At 60.4% G+C, this 12,422-nt stretch overlaps 1 protein-coding gene across 6 annotated transcripts in view; it reads right to left on the reverse strand.

Moving 5' to 3' along the window:
* The window catches only part of NCOA1 (nuclear receptor coactivator 1), a 48,638-nt gene that overhangs the window by 864 nt on the left and 35,352 nt on the right, over window positions 1-12,422 (reverse strand). For 5 of the 6 annotated variants that reach the window (XM_038770839.1, XM_038770840.1, XM_038770841.1 and 2 more), the window contains 9 exons: window positions 10,694-10,874; window positions 9,536-9,665; window positions 8,021-8,189; window positions 6,953-7,282; window positions 6,448-6,549; window positions 5,757-6,150; window positions 2,980-3,130; window positions 2,699-2,867; window positions 2,295-2,381 (listed from right to left, as the gene is read on the reverse strand). In XM_038770839.1, coding sequence (XP_038626767.1) covers window positions 2,295-2,381; window positions 2,699-2,867; window positions 2,980-3,130; window positions 5,757-6,150; window positions 6,448-6,549; window positions 6,953-7,282; window positions 8,021-8,189; window positions 9,536-9,665; window positions 10,694-10,874 — 1,713 coding nt within the window. The remainder of the gene's footprint in view (window positions 1-2,294; window positions 2,382-2,698; window positions 2,868-2,979; window positions 3,131-5,756; window positions 6,151-6,447; window positions 6,550-6,952; window positions 7,283-8,020; window positions 8,190-9,535; window positions 9,666-10,693; window positions 10,875-12,422) is intronic. The other variant, XM_038770843.1, reaches the window with a different exon arrangement.

The following is a 12,422-nucleotide window of genomic DNA, read 5'->3' on the forward strand; positions in this document are numbered from 1 at the left end:
GGGATGCAGAACGAAGGCTCCTGGCCAGCGCCGGGAGGAAGACCATATGCACCGGGCCCCGGCGGCCAACCTAAAGGGCCGGTCATGCACCCCGGCATCTCTTGCTCTGCGCCAAGAAGGAATGTCTCTCCTTTGGGACCCCCAGGCTGCGCCCCACCATCCCCCGGAGAGGCCTCCAGAGCCACCACTCTTCCCTCACTCCAGGCCCATTCCCCATCCTCTGCACACCCGGAGACTGGCATCCACACTGTAGCCCCTTCTGCCTGGCAGGATGCCATCATATGAGGCTGGCGCAGTAAAGAGACACACATACCCAAAAGGCAAGGAGAGTGAGGGTTGGGGCCACAGCCGGGCACAGAAACCCCTTGGGCCAGGCCCTGGTTTGCCCAAGGCCAATCACCTGATGAGAGGGGGCCGGCCTCCTGGCAGCGGAGGGAATGATGTCTCTGCCTCCGTCATCGCCACCCCAGAGTTTAGTTTAGTTAGGGTGCACAGGAGGGGGGGGTGGTGGTTGCTTGGGACCATATCAGTTCTGGGTGTGGCCAGCGGGAGCCCTATGGGGCTTGGCTCAGCCTTAGCGGGTGCCAGCCCTGGCTGGGATGACAGAGCCACCACTCGGGGTGGTGCCGGACCTGGCAACTGGGCCGCTGAGTGGGGTGGGGTCACTGGGAAGGGCAACTGGGCCATTGGGGAGGTGCCTGGCATAGCCAAAAGACCACCATGGTGGCACAGGGCGTGGCAACAGGGGTAAAATCACGGTCACCTAAGGGGCTCCAGATATGACGACAGGCACGACATTGGCACCGCCCAAGTGGTGCAGGCAGGGCATCAGGACCACGGAGGTGGTTCTGGGCATGATGATAGGGCCACGCAGGCGGTACCGTGGGTGATGTCTAGGCCATTTTGGCAACTCAACATGGGTACAGGACCCCTGGGGTGGCACCCAGAGTGACCAGAAGCCCACTAAGGGGACACCAGGCACGATGTCAGGGGCAGTGCTGGGCAGGCGCGACATCGGGACCACCAGGGTGGCGCAGGGCACGTCACGGTCACTGGAGTGGTGCTGGGGGTGATGTCAGGGCCACCTGGGTGGCAGAGATGTGACATCAAGACCACCGCGGTGGCTCCAGGTGGGACATCAAGACCACTGGGGTGACTCCTCGTGTGATATCAGGACCACCGAGGAGACGCTGTCACCAAGTCCCTGCTGACCATGAAGGCTCACTCGATCTTTCCCTAAACCCACAGGGCCTCCACCGTCGGGTCTCACCCCCATCCCGGGGAAAAGCCAAACCCCGGAGTCCTGAATCCCAGCCCTTGCCCAACTCCAAGTTCTTTCTCACTGATTTTCTTTGTTCTGGCCCTTCCTCCCCAGGGAATCTGGGCATCTTGGCTGAGTGCGCATCTGTCGGTACACTCCGTCAGCTGTAAACTCCTTGTGGGCAGGAGTCTTGTCTACCGACTCTGTTGGACTGTATTTTCCCAAGCACTTAGTACAGCGCTCTGCACGCAATAAGCACCCAATAAATACCACTGATTGACTGAGGTGTGTGTGAGGACGTGTATTTTCAAGCTTGCATGCGAGCGTGAACACGTGCGAAGGAAGGTGGCCCGGCCCTTCTTGCTGAGCCATCTGCTCCGTGGGAGGGGTGGGTCTGTCCGTTCTCCATTTTTCCCACCATTGCATCCCCTCCCCGCAGGGCTCCGGGGTGGCAGTAACCACCCCCGCCCCTGAAAGGTCAAGGGCACCGGGAAACGGTCCAGACGCAGGCGTGTCCCCTGGGACCAATGATCCATCTGGAGACAACCAGTAGCAGCGTGAAAAGCATCGTGGCCTAGTGGGTACAGCACGGGCCTGGATAGAGTCACAAGGACCTGGGTTCTACTTCTGGCTCTGCTGCTTGTCTGCTGTGTGACCTTGGGCAAGTCACTTCATTTCTCTGTGCCTCAGTAACCTCATCTGTAAAAGGGGGATTAAGATTGTGAACCCTCCGTGGGACCCTTTTAGACTGTGAGCCCACTGTTGGGTAGGGACTGTCTCTATATGTTGCCAATTTGTACTTCCCAAGTGCTTAGTACAGTGCTCTGCACATAGTAAGTGCTCAATAAATACTATTGATTGATTCATTGACTGACAGGGAGTGTCCAATCTGATTACCTTCTATCTACCCCAGCGCTTAAAACAGTGCCTGGCACATAGTAAGCACTTGAACACCATTTTCAAAAACAAAGGAAAAAAACCTCAGTGACCCCCACCTGGGCCGGGGCGCCCCGGCCCCCAACATCTTACTGACCTGGGCCCCATCCGGGTCTGCTTTGAGAAGGTCGGAGGGCAGCTGGCTGCAGTACAGACTTCCGGGCATCAGCGTGGGGTCTGCCACCTGCCAGGAAATTCCGGCCTGTTCAGGGCCGCTTCATCGGGGTTCCGGGGCCCCGGGACACCGGAGCCCTCCTGCCCCAGGTCCCCACCCACCCCCGTGACTCCCAGTTCTCCTGCCGCATGTCCCCGTCTCTCCGGCCCCGTTTCCCAGGTCCCGGGCCCCCATGCCAGGAGGACTTTTCCAGGGACTTCAGCGGGAAGACGGAGGGGGTTAGGGTCGACGTGTCTGTTATTCCCGGGGACAGCGGGCAGTCCACCGGGGACGGCGGGAGGGCGGCCTGGCGTGTGCGGAGCCGGGGAGGGGCCCCGAGCACTGACCTGCTCGGCACACACGGCGGCGGCGGCGGCGTTCAGCCCGGACAGCGAGCCCATCTGCACGTGGCCGTTGACGGGGTTCAGGGCCTGGACGCCGGGGCCGGCCATGGCCACCGTTATGCTCATGTTGTTGTACAGGGCCTGCTGGCTGGCCGCGGCCTGGCCGAACATGCTGCGTGCGAGCCCACGGGGGGAGAAGCAAGGGGACTGGTTAGTCCCGGCCCCCCAGCCGCCGCCGCCGCCCCCGGCCCCTCGGTCCGCCGTCCCCGGCCGGCCCCACTTACTTGCTCGCTCCCAGTGCTCCCTGCTGCCAGGGCTTCACATCAGGGGACTGGTATCCGGGGCTGGGCTGGGCGGCAGCCATCTGCGGAGACCCCGTGGGGCTGCCGGGGCTGAGCGCGGGGGCGAAACCGGCCTCTCCCGGCTGCCCCATCCCTGCAGGGAGGCAACCCACCTCAGTCCCACTACCCCTCCCCTGACCCGGACGGAGTCCGGTCGGGGTCGGGAGTCGGGCTCTGCGGCCCCCTGCCCCTCTCGATTCCAGGTCTGGGCAAGGAGCTGGCCCCGGCCCAGTGCCTGCTCCCCAGAGCAGGCGTCCCTGGGGCTGGCACTGACCCGGGGCCTGCCGCCACCCCTGTGGGCAGGGAATGTGTCTGTTCATTGTTATACTGTCCTCTCCCAAGCACTTAGTACAGTGCTCTGCACACAGTAAGCGCTCAATAAATATGACTGAATGAATGGGTGAAATACAGGCTCTCCTGCTACCGCACAGTGGCTACCTTCTCAGAAGGACCCTGACTAGGACTACTATCTCAATGGGAAGTGAGGAGGAGGAGGGTCGGGGATCATTGAAAGGATCTAATGATCACTAGAAGCAGCGCGGCTCAGTGGAAAGAGCACAGCCTTCGGAGTCAGAGTTCATGGGATCTAATCCTGGCTCAGCCACATGTCTGCTGTGTGACCCTGGGCAGGTCACTTGACTTCTCTGAGCCTGTTACCTCATCTGTAAAATGGGGATTAAGACCGTGAGCCTCACGTGGGACAACCTGATCACCTTGTATCCCCCCCAGCGCTTAGAACAGTGCTTTGCACATAGTAAGCGCTTAACAAATGCCATCATTATTATTATTACTATTATTGAATAGTCCCTCGCTTCTCTCACACTGGGAAAAATTCAAGATGGTCGTGAGATTCAAGCAGGCTGCATTGTCTGACCCTTCCTCTGATGTGGCTCTCTGGTCACCGGCACCTCATGGGGGACCCATTTGCAACTGCCTCAAGTCAACTGTTATAAACAATGCATTTTAGTTTCTCACAGTTTCCCCTCAATCCCCAGTTTTTAAGGAGGGAATAAAAGATTATTTTTGCAAGCACACATGTGGCGCCTGCTCGCATAAGAGGATGAGAGTGCGTACATAATGCAGATCCACATTTGCAGGGAAGGGAGTTTCTTCACTATAACGGGTGAAGGCCAGGGTAGGAAGAGTCGGGGAGGGTGATTTATTCACTGAGCGTATACTGTATGCCACACCTGAGACTGCAAAAGAAGGGGTGTAGTCCCAAGTGTCCTCTTCCCCTCCTTTTCTCCTATTTCTTTCTGCCCCCTTTTTTGCTAGACCTGATTTTCCTCTGATCCCATCTAACAGCCCCTTCCCTCTCCTGTTTTGGGGTTGCAAATGATATGCAAAGTGGGGCAATTATGTGAGTAATGCAGTAGTTGCAAGTGGTTCCCTTGAAAATGCTAATGGACTACTGGTAAGCAGGCCCCAGGGTCCTGCTCCTTGGACTGGAACAAGTTGGAGCAGACTTTCCAGTGCATCCGCTCTCGCTGCTGTCAGCAGTACGGAGACTCATTCCCTGTTGCTCCCCTACACTCGGTCCGCATCATCACGCTCTGCCACCTGCCGTGCAGGCTGGCACTAATGCCGGGACCAGACTGGACCGCAGAGCGACTCATTGGAGCCGGACCGGTACCGTTCAGGCCTGGGGATGGGGATGCTGTGGGCTCTCAGCTCCCTCAAATCCTATCCACTTTCATGCCATCCCCAGCCATGAAGGGCTACAGCGGCAGCTTGGGGAGGTCTATGGGTACGTGCCCGGGACCAGTGGAGCTCTCCAGCCCCGCCTCTGCTTTCCCCCCAACCCCCACAATGCCATGGGGATGGCGTGGAAGCTGGGCTAGGTTCCATGACAATTCCCTCTGCCCCCGGTCAGTGCCAGTGGCCGGCCCCTGCCCCTGTTCCTCTCCACCCCTCAGGTGGTGCCAGGGTCCAGCCTGTGACTGGTGTCCCTACCCCCTCCTTAATTCTGGGTGCCAGTACTAAGACTACAGCCAGCCTCTGCTCCCTTCTCACCCCCGGGTAGTGCCTACAGCCAGCCTCTGCTCCCTTCCCTTCTGAAGCGATTAGCCCAAGGTCATGCAGCAGACGAGTGGCGGAGCCGGGATTAGAATCCAGGTCTTTCTGACTCCCAAACCCGGGCTCTGCCCACTAGGCCACACTGCTTCTTCTCCTTTGCCCTCTTCTTCACCTGTATATCTGTATATATGTATGTACATATTTATTACTCTATCTTGTACATATCTATTCTATTTATTTTATTTTGTTAGCACGTTTGGTTTTGTTCTCTGTCTCCCCCTTCTAGACCGTGAGCCCGCTGTTGGGTAGGGACTGTCTCTATGTGTTGCCGACTTGTACTTCCCAAGCGCTTAGTACAGTGCTCTGCACACACTAAGCGCTCAATAAATACAATTGATTGATTGATTGATTCTCACCCCCGGGTAGTGCCAGTACTAAGACTACAGCCAGCCTCTGCTCCCTTCTCACCCCCGGGTAGTGCCAGTACCCAGCCGGTGGGTGCCCCCTGCTATTTCCCACCCCAGGGTGGTGCCCGTGATGGCCTTTGCCCCTCCCTACCCCTCAGGTGGTGCTAGTGCCCAGCCTGTGACAGAGCCCAGAACCCCTCCCCTACAGCCAGTAGTTTCAGTGCCCACCTTGTGACTGGGCTTCCCCTGCCCACCCATGGCCCGGCTTTCCCCGCCTGCCCACCCCAAGGGGCCTACCTGAACCTGCATACTGGAAGACATTCTGCTGCGTCTGGGGGCTCATCCCAGCTCCGAACTGGCCGCCCATCATGGCTCTGCTGCCCACACCGCCACGGCTGACCAGGGCAGCCTCGGGGCCCGGGGGGAGAGGGGAGAAGGGGCTGGACGAGCTGGGCGGGGTCCCGGGGTTCGTACCATAACTCGGGGGGTAAGGGAACTGGTGCGGGGAGGGCTGCGCCAGGCGGGCGGCCCCCATCTGGGCCGACATCCCAGGGGCGGTGGGCGGGAGGCTGCCCGCAAAGCTGTGTTGGCGCATGAGCATGGCTCGCTGCTGCAGGAGCTGGCGCTGCCGGTGCTGCTGGCTGTACAGCTCCCGCTGGCGCTGGGCCAGCATCTGCGCATTCAGGGGAGGCTGCGGAGGGGAGTGGAAGGGGGGGATGGGCCTGTCAGAGGCCTGGAGACCCCCGCCCGCTGTCTGTCTGGACTCTAAGCGGCACCCATGCCGGCGGTCAGGCGTGGCACTGGGGCATGGCTTGGCGCTCAAGTGCACTGGGCATAAGATGGCCCTGCTGGTCCCCATCCCCTCCTCCCTCCAAAACTGGGCACTACTGAACTGCCCCTAAGCCCAGGGCACTTCCCAGCAGGAGGCCACCGTGGGCACCGCCCACTGACAGGGGCCCCAGGGACCCGCCAGAGGCTGCAGCGTTACCTGCGAGGCCATCTGCTGCAGCATACCAGACCGCACGGCGATGCCCACGGGCGCAGACGCTGCGAACTGGCTGAAAAGAGCTTGTCGGTTCTGGTGCATCAGCTGGGTCGAGATAGGCCGGGGGAGGGAACAGTGAGCCGGGCGGACCTTCCCCTCCCACATCCCCCCACGGCCCCCGACCCCGGGGCCAGTTCCCCACCAGCCTCTGGAGAAGCTGGGATGGGACAGGTGGGAAATTGGGACAGGTGGACGAGTACAGGTGGGACTCACCCTGGGACAGGGCCCACCCCCCCATCCCACCCTTCGGGTCAGGGTCAAAGGACCAGAGCTGGGGTGGGGGCAGCGGCAATGGGTGCAAGTGTGCGCTGACAGGCATGTGTACACAGGTTCAGTGCTTGGCAATCGTTACCATTATTATTATTATTATTACTGTTACGTGTGTGCGGGCGTGTGTCCCCAGAGGCACTGAGAAGCCCCAAAGCCCCCAACGGCCCCCCGGTCTCACCTGCTGTTGCCCCTGCAGCCGTTGCTGCAGCTGAAGGCGCAACTGGTTGGAAGCGGTGGGGGCCCGGCTCCCAGGGGGCCGCGGCTGCAACCCCATGGCGGTGGGGAAGGCACCACGGGGGGCAGGGCCCTGGCCGGGCCCTGGCCCAAAGGTGGGCTTCTGCCTTGACAGGCCTTGGAAGGCGGCGGCGGCGGCGGCAGCGGCGGCGGCGGGGGAGGCCGATGACGGGTAGGGCTGGGCATACATGCCGGGCTTTGGGTCCAGCAGTGCAGGCTGGGGGGCCGGAGGGGGCTGGAATCCCTCGCCCAGGACCTCGACGCCTCCTCCCTGCTGGACCAGAGCCACAATGAGCATCCGCAGTCCCACCCCCCACCTCCCCAGCATGGCCGACTCCCCCATCCGCTGCTCTGGTGCCCGGTCCACAGCAGTCACGGATCCCGGTGGGAGGCCTGGGTCCCTGAGGCGATGGAGAGGGGAGAGTCAGGGCTGTGGGATGGGCCGTGTTGGGTCCCTGGGGGAGAATTGGGGATGGGAAGGGAAAAGCCAGGGAGTTGGATACTCTGTCCTGAGTCAGGTGGGGAGAGTCACGGATGGAGAGGAGGGAGTTGGGGATTTCGAACAGTCCGTGTTGGATTACCGGGGGAGAGTCAGGGATGGAGAGAGACTTGGGTGTCGGATGGTCCATGCTGAGTCACTGGGAGGAAGTCAGAGAAAGATGGAGAGAGGCAGGCGAGTTGGACAGTCTGTCCCTAATCATGAGGAGGGTACTGAGGAGGTCAATCGGCACACGGCTCTTCCCAAGGCCTCGGTGCCACTGTCAGAGACGGAGGTCGGGTCCCACAGACGGCACTACCACTTGGATGCTCGCACTCTATGACTGAGGGTAAACTAGGGACCCTGGACTTGGAGATGCTTTGGCCCCCCAGAATGGCTCCTTGCAGCGGGGCCCAGTTCACCCAGCCTGGCCAGGGCAGCCTGAAGCGAGAGAGGACCGGAGCCCCGGGCCCCCAGGCCCATCCCATCGTCCTGACCTGGGGCCTGCCCCCGCTCACTGACCAGAGCCCATACCTGCACCAGCTTGTCGATGCCCAGCGCGCGGTCCAGCTCGGCCAACTCCGTCTCATCCTGGCCGCTCAGAAAGGCCACCAGCTGCTCCAGGAGGGCCTTCTCATCGTTGCGACCCTCTGCCGTCGTAGGGGGGCACAGTAGCTCGTCCAGCTGGGAGCCGAGGCACGGGCTGAGGGCAGAGAGACGAGGCCAGTCAGCGGGCGCCCCTGGCCGGGGACTGAGAGCCGACCCCCTCAGCGCCTCCGCGGCCACTTCCCCAAACCCTGGCCTTCTCAGCGGCGGCAGTGGCCGTCTGCACTCTGCTGCTGGCCCTGGGGGCGCTGGGAGGGTGGGAAGCCGCTGGGGGTGGGCCAGGAGGAGCAGGGAGGGGAGAGGCATCTCCTCCAGCCTCCAGGACATCCCACTGGCACCTAAAGCTCAACATGTCCAGAAGCTGAACTTCCTGTCTTCCCTCCCAAATCCTCCCCCCGACCAAATTTCCCATAGCAGTTGTCACCATCACCCTCCGCCCCTTCCAGCCTCTCAAGCCCTGAATCATGGTATGATCTGAGATTCCTTTCAACCTCTACATCCAGTCAGTCACCAAATCCTGCTGATCTACCTTCACAGCATCTCCAGAAATCGCTCCTTTCTCTCCACTGCCACTGCGCAGGTCCAAGCACTTATGATATCCCACCTTGACTACTACAGTAGCCTCCTGGCTGACCTCCATGCCTCCAGCCTCTCCAGTCCACACTTCCTGCTGCCTGGATCATTTTCCTGCACATCTCCCCGCTCCTCAATACCCCACCCACCCAATGGTTATGCATTCCTCTCGGCAGCAAACAGATCATCTGCTCTGAGGCATTCGGTCAGCTCTCTCCTGCTACATATTCTCCTCGCTCCTCAGCTGCTAGGCCCCAGGTTTCCCGCTTCTTCCTCTCCAGCCCAACAACTGGGCCTCATTCCTTGTCCCGCCCACTGCTGACCACTTGCTCACATCCACCGTCCTTTCCGGGACTCCTTCCATCTTCAAAGCCCTTCTGAATTCCTCCTCCCCTTCCAGGAGGTGTCCCCGATTGATCCCCTTCCAGTTTCATCGCAGCCCCTCAGCCCTCATTTATCACCTTATGATTTGTCATTTATTGGACCCCCTCGGGCTGTTCTTTTCAACTACACTCATATCCTCACAGTCATTTAGTAGAAGCAGTAACTGTTCTTACTAAGCTCTTACTGTAGGAAGAGCACTACACCGAGCACTGAGAAAAAATACACAGGTGAGTGTTAGACTCAGTCCCTGGTTCTCGAGGGGCTTAACTATCGTTGGGTAGGTAGCTCAAGAGTGCTTTTGTCTTCCAAGTTTGTGTGGCTCTTCTGATGGAGCGGGGTGGGGGGGGGCAGAGAGAGGAAAGGGAGACAGGAGGAGGCAGAGTGAGTGGGGGAGGCAGGAGAACAAGCGAGGATGGGAAGGGGCAGACAGACAGACTGACAGAGGTGGCTGGAGCAACGACCCATCAAGAGCCACGCAGGACTTACTCCTCTGGTTTAGCGGGTGGTCCCCCCCGGGCCACGGAGCTCAGCGCGTTGTCCGCCCATGGGAGCGGGTCACCTGCCCCTGGCTGCCCACTCTGGAGATCGGTGCTCCCCAAGTCTGGGTCCGGCAACCCTAACCAAAGAAGAGGCCGGGCAGGGGAGGGGCGAGGATTAGGCGGAGTGTCCAAAACCTCACCGCCTACCCCTCCCCATCCAAGCCACCCATGGGGACCCTCGGGACGGAAGAGGCCGACAGCCAGCGTCCGCGCCAGCGTCAGGGTTCAGGCAGAGCGACTGCTGTCCCTGGGCCCCTGGAGAGGGGGAGGGCCTCCGAAAGACCACCCACTTGAGGTGGTGGGGCGGGGGGGGGGGGGGGGGGGAGAGAGTAGGAGAGAAAGAAAAGGGTAGACGGAAGAAGGGAAAGGTGGGTAGGGGGGAGAGATCGAATGAGGAGATGTGAGAAGTGACAAGGAGAGAGGAGGGAGAGAGGGCAGAGAGGTCCAAAAGGGGACAGTGGGATGAGAGGAAGAGAGTTGAGGGGGAGAGGGGGAGGGAGGAATGGGGAGACAGGGAGAGAGGAAAGAGATGAGAGGGAGACTGAAGAGTAGTGAGAGGGAAAGAGGGTTGAAAGGGAGAGAGGTGAGGGGACTGAGGAAGAGAACAGAGATGAAAGGGAAAGAAGAAAGGAGTGAAGGAGAGAAAGAGGTGAGAAGAAGAGGAGTGAGGAATGAGAGGAAAAGAAGAGGTAAGGGGATAAAAGTGAGATGGAAAGAGGTAAGGTGAAGGGTGAGGAAAAGTGAGGTGAAAGGGAGAGGAGTGAAGGGAGAAAGAGGTGAAGGGTGAGAAGTGAAGTGATGGGGAGCCTAACCTCCGCCCTCTGCCCCTTCCCACAGCCTAAACTCCACTCACTGCCCCCTCCCCACACTCAACTCCACTCTCTGCTCTCTCCCCACAGCCTAAACTCCACCCACACGATCTCCTCCCTATAGCCTAAACTCTACCTTCTGCCCCCCTCATAGCCTAAAAATCCACCCTTTGCCCCCCTCCTCAGCCCCCACCCACTCCTCAGCCCCCAAACCTGCCTACTCTCCACCTCCCTCAGCCCAAGGTCCAACCTGACCCTATCCCAAGCCCCAAGCCTCCCCACCATCGCCCTCGTACTCTTTATCCCGGTGAACAGCCTGGCGGAGGGGGGCTGGAGAGGGGTTGGCACCATCTCCGGTTTGACGGTCACCCCAGGCGCACTGCCTTCCGTCCGGTCCGACCCACATAAGCCCGGCAGCTGTACCGCCTTCTCCAGCGCTGGCAATAACTGGTCTAACTGCTCCAGGTCAGTGGTGAACTGAGGAGGGAATCCGAGGTCAAAGGTCACCTGCTGCTCCGTTGACGGCAGCCGCCCCTCCAAACATTTCGGCCCTGGTGGAGCTGGGCAGGAGGGAGCGACTGCAGGCAGCAGCCTGGACCGCTGGGCATGACAGGGGTTGCCGTTCTGGGCTCTCAGGGGGTGGGGGCTGTGGGAATGTGCTGTCCCATGGTCCTATAGTAGTAATAATAATAATAATAATAAGGGCATTTGTTAAGCGCTTACTATGTGCCAGGCACTGCACTGAATGCTGGAGGTATACATGTCAGAAGCGGGATTCGAACACCCGCCTGCAGAGGAGACTGCGACCTGAAGGCAGGGTCTTAGACCACTCGGCCATCCTGACGCCTCAACCCAAACAAGGAAGCAGTATGTTTGGTTTTGTTCTCTGTCTTCCCCTTTTAGACTGTAAGCCCACTGTTGGGTAGGGACCGTCTCTATATGTTGCCAACTTGTACTTCCCAAGCGCTTAGTACAGTGCTCTGCACACAGTAAGCGCTCAATAAATACGATTGATGATGATGATGATGAATGGCTGGAATGGGCAACTGCCAAGAGCATCAGTGGGTAACTAAAGTTGCTGAGAATATCTAAGATGCACAAGAAGGGACTCTGCCTCCAGTGATCCAGCACAAACCCATCCAACACCCCTGCGCCTCTACCCCGGTGACCCAGCGTGAACCGTCCAACACCCCTGCCCCTTCCCCAGTGACTCAGCACGGACCACCCTTTCCCTCAAACTCTCCCCACCAGGGCCAAGCTCTGCTTGTGGGTGGTTCTCTAAGGGCTGTGGGGGCAAAGCTGCCGTGTCTGTTCCACCTGCTGCCCTCCACTGCGGTCCTCACGCGGCTTGGGTGCTGCAACCCACGATCCAGAAGGAGTTCTCCTGTCCTGGGGCACCCATGGGGCTGAACTCCTAGCTATGGCCCCGGTCTCCATCCCTGCCGTCAGACCCTAAGCCTTCTGCCAGCCTGAGCCCAACCCCGACTGGCACAGGAACGGTGCCAAGGCCGTGCCCTCGCCAAGTGCGAGGTAGCTGGAGGCCGATGGCAAGAGTGCTCCCCAGGGAGCAACGGCACAGGGCCGGCCCGGGTGGCGGCTTCCAGAATGGCCCACCTACCCTGGGTGTGGGGAGCCCGGGACCCACCGGGAACTCAGGAGATCCTTGGCCTTCCGGGCTGCTCACAGCGGTCAGGGGCCACAATCGGGCCAGTGAGCCAACAGCCACTCAGTCCCGGCCGGAACCACCCAACTACCGGCCACCCAGGGCCCAGGACCACAGGCTTGCTGTGGCCAGCAATGCACCAGTTTCCCCAGTTCCACTGCAGGGTGCCTGATCTCGGGGGCTCCCGGCCTCCCACTGCGTGAGGTGGTTTGTGGGCCAAAGACTTCCAGGCCGACCACCCAAACCAGTTCGGTCGCGGGCACGATCACTGGGCCCCGTGGCGCCAAAGGCGGCCACCCCTAGAGAGCCCGGGCCCGAGGCTAGACGGAGCCGGGCTGCCACTGCTCAGGGCGCAGGGCAGC

This window comes from Tachyglossus aculeatus, chromosome X2, assembly GCF_015852505.1.
Source record: "Tachyglossus aculeatus isolate mTacAcu1 chromosome X2, mTacAcu1.pri, whole genome shotgun sequence".
In the NCBI taxonomy this organism is placed as follows: domain Eukaryota; kingdom Metazoa; phylum Chordata; class Mammalia; order Monotremata; family Tachyglossidae; genus Tachyglossus; species Tachyglossus aculeatus.